General features: G+C 45.2%; 1 protein-coding gene across 2 annotated transcripts in view; it reads right to left on the reverse strand.

Annotated features, from left to right (window-relative positions):
* The window catches only part of actr8 (actin related protein 8), a gene marked incomplete at its 3' end in the record, with an annotated part of 24,588 nt that extends 18,840 nt beyond the window's left edge, over nt 1-5,748 (reverse strand). The window contains exons 1-4 of one of the 2 annotated variants that reach the window (XM_079636429.1): nt 5,281-5,709; nt 3,385-3,555; nt 3,167-3,277; nt 2,514-2,618 (exon numbers count right to left, since the gene is read on the reverse strand). In XM_079636429.1, the coding sequence (XP_079492555.1) occupies nt 2,514-2,618; nt 3,167-3,277; nt 3,385-3,555; nt 5,281-5,394 (501 nt within the window). In that variant the 5' untranslated portion in view covers nt 5,395-5,709. Of the gene's footprint in view, nt 1-2,513; nt 2,619-3,166; nt 3,278-3,384; nt 3,556-5,280 lie in introns of both variants that reach the window. The other variant, XM_079636430.1, reaches the window with a different exon arrangement.
* Nucleotides 5,749-10,000: the final 4,252 nt, after the last annotated feature.

Genomic DNA, 10,000 nt, shown 5'->3' on the forward strand with positions numbered 1-10,000 from the left:
GAAACACAAGCAACAACAAGATCCAAATAGAGGCAAAAGCATAACGGTCACAGTCACAACATGACCCACCGCATATCCTAATGGAGACGGAGACTGGGACTCACAATATCAGGAGCAACACTGTTCATGCAGAGCTGGTCTCTATTCACTTCTATAATCGCTATTACAAAGCAAACGGACTACGCGAGTATAGTTGTGTTTATCAGCAGCGTGTGCTAGCGTATCAACAATTAGGCTAGAGAACCAAAATCATGACCTAAACCAGCATAAAACTGTCTAACTAGTGTAACTTCACAGTAAGGTTAAAACACAGAAGTGTGTTGTTGATCTTGAGGGGTTTCGCTGACTGAGGACGTCCACACAGTTTAATCCAAAGACGACACTTGTCAGGATTTGACCGGTTTTGGGAAGGGAAAAACGGACACCGCCTCAAGCCTCTCTGGGAAACACGTATCTGTGTTACTAACGCCCCAGACACAACGCTTAACCATATTTCTGATAAAACTACGACGGTAATATCCTGCCGAGACCAAACATATGAGACGCCGGTGTGTTAAAGTCAATGGAGCGCTGTGAAAAAGTGTCGGACCGCTGTGGAGCTCGTTCTTGGCTGCGCTGTGATTGGTCAATCTACATTCTAGGGCGTGGCTTAGCCAAAGGCGAATTGTGTTTTTTATTACAATGATAAAATTGTACAGTAGCCTAGTCAGGTCAGGGTTGCCGATGTGCGTTTTATTTAGGCTATTTATTTATTTCTGTCCCTGTGCGCCGATTGTAATTCTGGGGATGCAACAAATAGCCATGTCTCGCCTTGCACCGCACCCCTTAAACAACCAGCGGATGCCGGCGGAGCGGTTTGAAAATTGGTCAAGAAACGTTGGTGCGTGTTTTGTGTAGGGCTGTCAAACGATTACAATATTTAATCGCGATTAATCGCACATTTTTATCTATTCTAAATGTCTCTTGATTTCTTTTTGTCCCATTATTTTTTCTCATTGTAATGCTCTTATCAACATGGAGAAGTGGATCGGCTTGCTGTGTGCAAATGTGTTTTATTGAAAACAACATATACTGTGTTTAATATTCACACCAACATTCTCACTGGAGCAAATAATCTCTCACACAATGTAACTCTGTCCATCAATAAAAGGGTGACAGAAATACTGACGAGGTGACGTGTGGGCGTAGAAGCGCATCAGCGGTGTGTGTGTGTGTGTGTTTGACCATCGAGTGGTATTTCAGACTGGACGTGTGCGATGATAGCTCAGTTCACAACAACACACACACAGATCACTTTGGTCTTGTTAACTGAACCATTTGGCAACTTTTTAAAAGTACACTTTCCATTCAGAATCGTTTTGGCCTCCATTTCACGTTGGTGCGGCGACCAGTGTGTGCGGCGACCAGTGTGTGCGGCGACCAGTGTGTGCGTGCCTGTTGTTCTGTGTCTGGTCTAGCTAGATCCGGTGTGGTGTTGTAGTTTTAACAACGTTACTAGTTGTTGCAAAAGCATGTGGAAAAAACTACAAAGTTTGCTAGGCGTTAATCTCGCGATAAAAAAAATTGACGCCGTTAATAACGCGTTAACCGACAGCCCTAGTTTTGTGTTTTGTGGTGCGCTTGCGGATGAAATAATAGCCCATCTCTACACGACTGGAATGTTATTATGTGTCATGGGACATAGCGCTCCCCAACTCGCCAAAGGCCGGATTAGCTCCATCTTCTGATGATAAGTTTAGTTTAGAAAACCTTGAATCCACGTAAGACAATATCATTATACACAATCCATGTCTTTAGACATAAGTGCACAATTGTGCAGCCAATGTGTTTTTTGGTGATGACGGTGACGAGCTCAGACCGCGGTATTGCGGTAACCGTCCCAGCCCTAATGGTGGAGGCCTGGCACAGCTGGTGTAGGGCTACGAGCAGACGGAGGAAGGACAGGGGTCAGCGAGAGCGGGGGGAAGAGGACTCCTCAGACAACATGGCAACCGGCCTCAGAACACACACCGGAGTGATTACCAGTCTGCATGTTGGAGACGGCGAGGTCACCTCTATCATAGCCTATTCATCTACTCATGTGTGTGTGACTGTTAGCAGTGCGTGTACTGTCTGTGGAACAACAGCTCTTTGTGAACATTTGGATGCTGTGTTGCTCAGTATTGGTCATTCCAAATAAATAATCAAATGTGTGTGTGTGTGTGTGTGTGTGTGTGTGTGTGTGTGTGTGTGTGTGTGTGTAGTGCTTTTACTCAAGTAAATGCCCACCTCTGCATTGTGACAGTGTTGTTTTGCACTTCGGTGTTCAACAGTTTGTGTTTGCTCAAATTCAGTTGTTGTTGTTTTGCACTTTGTAGCACAAATATTTTTTTATATTTGATTAGCTTGTTAAAATTGCAACTGGTATTGCCGACTTTAAAGGGATAAAAGGTAAAAACGTGTCCCAATCGTGCTAGTAAGAACTAGGCTCCTGTGGGACAGCAAGAGTTGTGATCATGTGACGTCCGCCTCACCTCTTCTCCGACCAGATACTGCGGCTGATGAGTCGTGTTCGTCCAGCTGACCTTCGAGTGCGGCTCCAGAACAGCGGGGCGGATCTGTCGGTTGTATAACCTGGCCTGTGAACACACACACACACGCTCAGTGCTGACGCACACCTGCTGATACACACCCGTCCTCAGGACACACACACACACACACACACGCTCAGTGCTGACGCACACCTGCTGATACACACCCGTCCTCAGGACACACACACACACACACACACACGCTCAGTGCTGACACACACCTGCTGATACACACCCGTCCTCAGGACACACACACACACACACACACGCGCTCAGTGCTGACGCACACCTGCTGATACACACCCGTCCTCAGGACACACACACACACACACACACGCGCTCAGTGCTGACGCACACCTGCTGATACACACCCGTCCTCAGGACACACACACACACACACACACGCGCTCAGTGCTGACGCACACCTGCTGATACACACCCGTCCTCAGGACACACACACACACACACACACACGCTCAGTGCTGACGCACACCTGCTGATACACACCCGTCCTCAGGACACACACACACACACACACACACGCTCAGTGCTGACGCACACCTGCTGATACACACCCGTCCTCAGGACACACACACCTGCTCTGCGGACACTGGCGTGCGTCTCACACCGTTGGACATTTTCCTGGACCAGATCACCTGATCGATCATCTTCAGGCCGCTCTGCCTCTGCTCACTGCTGTCTGCAGCCTGCACACACACACACACACACACACACACACACACACACACACACTCATCACTCACTGCGGCACCCGTCCGCCGGACACGCTTCACCTGAGCTAGCGCTAGCGTACGCTGAGTCCGTGGCGCAGCAGGCTGGGGTCCTCGCGGCGGGGCTGGCCGAGCTGCCGGTGCCGGCGCGCGATCACGTGGGGGACGCAGACGGGCAGTGTGTCCGTGGCTCGACCAATCCGCAGGCTCCGGGACCCGGGGTGGATCACCACCAGGAAGTTCGCCTGGATTTGCTGAACACGTCAAACACATTCAAGTCACCGTGAAGGCAAAAAATTGTTTTTCAATAAATGGTTTATTGTAAAGAATGGAAGAGGGAGATTAATTATTTTGATTAAAGATTGCGAGGCACATGACTTTAAAAGATGCTGCAATATTCCATCAAATAATAAAAATTGCCTATTAGCTATCATGAAAACTTTAACACCTAAACTCTATTATTCTTATATAGGCGTATGGCACGACATCTGGACTTTTATTCATTCACAGGATATGAATTTGTGATATCAACTATTGTATCATTCTTGATATTAGGAATTAGATTCTACTAGTTGAAATTCCAATTTCACATAATCACAAATACAACTCTTACTAATAACTCATAATTTTGTATATCAATAATGACTTTGTTACTTGTGCAAATGCTTCTTCTTGATATCAACAATTGAGTTGCTACTAGTAAAAACATTTTTATATTAATAATTAGATTTTCACTAGTGACAATGTTCATTTCTGATCTCATGGATGTGATTGTTACTCGTTAGAAACACATTTAAGATTTCTGATATTACTCTTAATTATTATTATCAGAAATACATTTTCAGATATCAAGAATAACGGATGTAACTTGTTGAAATACATTTATTACAGAAATCAAGAATTAACTTTTCAACTAGTGACAATTGAGTTCTTGATATCAGGAATGTATATTTGCACTAGTAACTATAATTATTAATTAATTAAAGTAATTATTGATGTAAAAAGTATGATTGTTACTAGTAAGAATTGTATTTCTTCTGATATGTAAAATGGGAATTTCATTAGTAAGAAATCAGTTATTGATATCAACAATTGAATTTGAACCTATGGTGACATCAGCTAATGAAAATACAATTATATCCAGAAATTTTAATTGTTAATGATATCTAGAATTATATATTTTTTAAATTGAAATGTAATTCTTGATATCAAAATTTGGTATTTCTGCGAGCGATGACGTGATTTTTGATATCATGAATTAACATTTTAATGTTAGTATTTATATATAGTATTTCTAACATCAAAAAATAGCCTTTTAACTACTGAAAGTACATTTAGATATCAAGAATTATCATTTTAAATCGTGAACATTGATTTGTTGATGATATCAAGAACAAATAAACAGAATAAAGTCACAACGGCTTGCCATAATAAGCAGATATTTTAGCTCACTGCTATTATTAGTGTTCATATCCCTCAGATTATTGTTTTGATCACTCTGATTGATGAAGTGTGTGTTCATATCCCTCAGATTAATGTTTTGATCACTCTGATTGATGAAGTGTGTGTTCATATCCCTCAGATTATTGTTTTGATCACTCTGATTGATGAAGTGTGTGTTCATATCCCTCAGATTAATGTTTTGATCACTCTGATTGATGAAGTGTATGTTCATATCCCTCAGATTATTGTTTTGATCACTCTGATTGATGAAGTGTATGTTCATATCCCTCAGATTATTGTTTTGATCACTCTGATTGATGAAGTGTGTGTTCATATCCCTCAGATTAATGTTTTGATCACTCTGATTGATGAAGTGTGTGTTCATATCCCTCAGATTAATGTTTTGATCACTCTGATTGATGAAGTGTATGTTCATATCCCTCAGATTAGTGTTTTGATCACTCTGATTGATGAAGTGTATGTTCCCTCAGATTCGTGTTTCGATCAGGCGTCGTCATGTGTGATGTGTACGTCACCTCCTGCGCGGGCTCCGGGACCGTGGCGGGAACGATCGGTCTCTTCACCCCGCGCTGCTCCTTCTCCCGGTCTCTGCCGTTCTCCACATCTCTGTCGGTCTGAGTCATGATCATCAGCGATATACGGGACACTTCTCAACACTTCTGAGGAACGAGTGTGTTCAAACAAATCACTTCTTCTTCATCATCATATGTTCAGTTTAGCGGCGGTTGGCATTCCCGCCATCTGCTGGCCTGGAGAGATGAGCGCGCGCTGATACCGTCACTTCCGGGATGTTCCCGAGGCCTGTCCACAACAAAAAGGGTCCACAACTATAGTTTTATTTTTACCATGCCCAAACCTTACTGCGTGTATCTGAACCTAGTGATGGGAAACCGAGGCTTTCTGAAGCAGTTGAGGCTTTCATCAAATTGTGCCGAAAAAAAGGTTCATTACTCGAAGCTTTTAACAGAATGCGCATTATATAATGCTATAGCGACACCTGGTGGTCACACTTGTTTTCTCCACTATATCTAACAAGTCACAGCAGAGAAGATAAACATGACCAAACTAAACTTCCGAAGTCCATACACGGTTTTATTTATTTATTATTATGCTTCAAAAACACAAACAAATAAGGTACAATATAAAATCTCTGAATATAACCGCGATTGTTCAGCCGGAAGTCCAAGTGTAGTACGTGGGATCAATACTATTTAATCTCATCTAAATGAATGTGTGCCAATGAGACATGTAGCCTAGTCACATATTAATCAATAATATAAAATAAACATATGTATGTGATCATAAATTAATTATAGTAATAATGATTGAAAAAAATATTTTGGATGTTCTGTTTAAAAAGTATATAAATGACGCTATAGGGAAGTGAAGAGTTAAATCATTTAAAAAATGCATCAGATGAGCTCGCATGACGATCGAAGCTTCAAACGTCATCCATCACATGGTATTGTAATTTCGATACGGCATCGGTATCAACCATCACTATCTGAACCACATTATCACATATGAGAGTACTTGTATGAGAGTACAGGACGAGAGGGAAGAGAAGAGTGAGTTACAGGACGAGAGGGAAGAGAAGAGTGAGTTACGGGACGAGAGGGAAGAGAAGAGTGAGTTACAGGACGAGAGGGAAGAGAAGAGTGAGTTACAGGACGAGAGGGAAGAGAAGAGTGAGTTACAGGACGAGAGGGAAGAGAAGAGTGAGTTACAGGACGAGAGGGAAGAGAAGAGTGAGTTACGGGACGAGAGGGAAGAGAAGAGTGAGTTACGGGACGAGAGGGAAGAGAAGAGTGAGTTACGGGACGAGAGGGAAGAGAAGAGTGAGTTACGGGACGAGAGTGAGTTACAGGACGAGAGAGAAGAGTGAGTTACAGTACAGTTACAGTTACCCTCTCGTCCTGTAACTCACTCTTCCCTCTCGTCCTGTAACTCACTCTTCCCTCTCGTCCTGTAACTCACTCTTCCCTCTCGTCCTGTAACTCACTCTTCTCTCTCGTCCTGTAACTCACTCTTCTCTCTCGTCCTGTAACTCACTCTTCTCTCTCGTCCTGTAACTCACTCTCGTCCCGTAACTCACTCTTCTCTTCCCTCTCGTCCCGTAACTCACTCTTCTCTTCCCTCTCGTCCCGTAACTCACTCTTCTCTCTCGTCCTGTAACTCACTCTTCTCTCTCGTCCTGTAACTCACTCTTCTCTCTCGTCCTGTAACTCACTCTTCTCTCTCGTCCCGTAACTCACTCTTCTCTCTCGTCCTGTAACTCACTCTTCTCTCTCGTCCTGTAACTCACTCTTCTCTCTCGTCCCGTAACTCACTCTTCTCTCTCGTCCTGTAACTCACTCTTCTCTCTCGTCCTGTAACTCACTCTTCTCTCTCGTCCCGTAACTCACTCTTCTCTCTCGTCCTGTAACTCACTCTTCTCTCTCGTCCTGTAACTCACTCTCGTCCCGTAACTCACTCTTCTCTTCCCTCTCGTCCCGTAACTCACTCTTCTCTTCCCTCTCGTCCCGTAACTCACTCTTCTCTCTCGTCCTGTAACTCACTCTTCCCTCTCGTCCTGTAACTCACTCTTCTCTCTCGTCCTGTAACTCACTCTTCCCTCTCGTCCTGTAACTCACTCTTCTCTTCCCTCTCGTCCCGTAACTCACTCTTCTCTTCCCTCTCGTCCCGTAACTCACTCTTCTCTCTCGTCCTGTAACTCACTCTTCTCTCTCGTCCTGTAACTCACTCTTCTCTCTCGTCCCGTAACTCACTCTTCTCTCTCGTCCTGTAACTCACTCTTCTCTCTCGTCCTGTAACTCACTCTCGTCCCGTAACTCACTCTTCTCTTCCCTCTCGTCCCGTAACTCACTCTTCTCTTCCCTCTCGTCCCGTAACTCACTCTTCTCTCTCGTCCTGTAACTCACTCTTCTCTCTCGTCCTGTAACTCACTCTTCTCTCTCGTCCTGTAACTCACTCTTCTCTCTCGTCCTGTAACTCACTCTTCTCTCTCGTCCTGTAACTCACTCTTCTCTCTCGTCCCGTAACTCACTCTTCTCTCTCGTCCTGTAACTCACTCTTCTCTCTCGTCCCGTAACTCACTCTTCTCTCTCGTCCTGTAACTCACTCTTCTCTCTCGTCCTGTAACTCTCTCTTCTCTCTCGTCCCGTAACTCACTCTTCTCTCTCGTCCCGTAACTCACTCTTCTCTCTCGTCCCGTAACTCACTCTTCTCTCTCGTCCTGTAACTCTCTCTTCTCTCTCGTCCCGTAACTCACTCTTCTCTCTCGTCCCGTAACTCACTCTTCTCTCTCGTCCTGTAACTCACTCTTCTCTCTCGTCCTGTAACTCACTCTTCTCTCTCGTCCTGTAACTCACTCTCGTCCTGTAACTCACTCTTCCCTCTCGTCCTGTAACTCACTCTTCTCTCGTCCTGTAACTCACTCTTCCCTCTCGTCCTGTAACTCACTCTTCTCTCGTCCTGTAACTCACTCTTCCCTCTCGTCCTGTAACTCACTCTTCCCTCTCGTCCTGTAACTCACTCTTCTCTCGTCCTGTAACTCACTCTTCTCTCTCGTCCTGTAACTCACTCTTCTCTCTCGTCCTGTAACTCACTCTTCCCTCTCGTCCTGTAACTCACTCTTCTCTCGTCCTGTAACTCACTCTTCCCTCTCGTCCTGTAACTCACTCTTCTCTCGTCCTGTAACTCACTCTTCTCTCTCGTCCTGTAACTCACTCTTCTCTCTCGTCCTGTAACTCACTCTTCTCTCGTCCTGTAACTCACTCTTCTCTCTCGTCCTGTAACTCTCTCTTCTCTCTCGTCCCGTAACTCACTCTTCTCTCTCGTCCCGTAACTCACTCTTCTCTCTCGTCCTGTAACTCACTCTTCTCTCTCGTCCTGTAACTCACTCTCGTCCTGTAACTCACTCTTCCCTCTCGTCCTGTAACTCACTCTTCCCTCTCGTCCTGTAACTCACTCTTCTCTCTCGTCCTGTAACTCACTCTTCTCTCTCGTCCTGTAACTCACTCTTCTCTCTCGTCCTGTAACTCACTCTTCCCTCTCGTCCTGTAACTCACTCTTCTCTCTCGTCCTGTAACTCACTCTTCTCTCTCGTCCTGTAACTCACTCTTCCCTCTCGTCCTGTAACTCACTCTTCTCTCTCGTCCTGTAACTCACTCTTCTCTCTCGTCCTGTAACTCACTCTTCCCACTCGTCCTGTAACTCACTCTTCCCACTCGTCCTGTAACTCACTCTTCCCTCTCGTCCTGTAACTCACTCTTCTCTCTCGTCCTGTAACTCACTCTTCTCTCTCGTCCTGTAACTCACTCTTCTCTCTCGTCCTGTAACTCACTCTTCTCTCTCGTCCTGTAACTCACTCTTCTCTCTCGTCCTGTAACTCACTCTTCTCTCTCGTCCTGTAACTCACTCTTCTCTCTCGTCCTGTAACTCACTCTTCTCTCTCGTCCTGTAACTCACTCTTCTCTCGTCCTGTAACTCACTCTTCCCTCTCGTCCTGTAACTCACTCTTCTCTCGTCCTGTAACTCACTCTTCCCTCTCGTCCTGTAACTCACTCTTCTCTCTCGTCCTGTAACTCACTCTTCCCTCTCGTCCTGTAACTCACTCTTCTCTCGTCCCGTAACTCACTCTTCTCTCGTCCCGTAACTCACTCTTCCCTCTCGTCCTGTAACTCACTCTTCCCTCTCGTCCCGTAACTCACTCTTCTCTCTCGTCCTGTAACTCACTCTTCTCTCGTCCTGTAACTCACTCTTCTCTCGTCCTGTAACTCACTCTTCTCTCGTCCCGTAACTCACTCTTCTCTCGTCCTGTAACTCACTCTTCTCTCTCGTCCTGTAACTCACTCTTCCCTCTCGTCCCGTAACTCACTCTTCTCTCTCGTCCTGTAACTCACTCTTCTCTCGTCCCGTAACTCACTCTTCTCTCGTCCCGTAACTCACTCTTCTCTCGTCCTGTAACTCACTCTTCTCTCGTCCTGTAACTCACTCTTCTCTCGTCCTCTAACTCACTCTTCTCTCGTCCTGTAACTCACTCTTCTCTCGTCCTGTAACTCACTCTTCTCTCGTCCTGTAACTCACTCTTCTCTCGTCCTGTAACTCACTCTTCTCTCTCGTCCCGTAACTCACTCTTCTCTCTCGTCCCGTAACTCACTCTTCTCTTCCCTCTCCTCCTGTACTCTCATACAAGTAGAGCAGAACTCCCCGGATATTTCCAGGGTTTCGTGA

The sequence above is a fragment of the Phoxinus phoxinus genome, assembly GCF_949152265.1.
Source record: "Phoxinus phoxinus genome assembly, chromosome: 15".
NCBI lineage: Eukaryota > Metazoa > Chordata > Actinopteri > Cypriniformes > Leuciscidae > Phoxinus > Phoxinus phoxinus.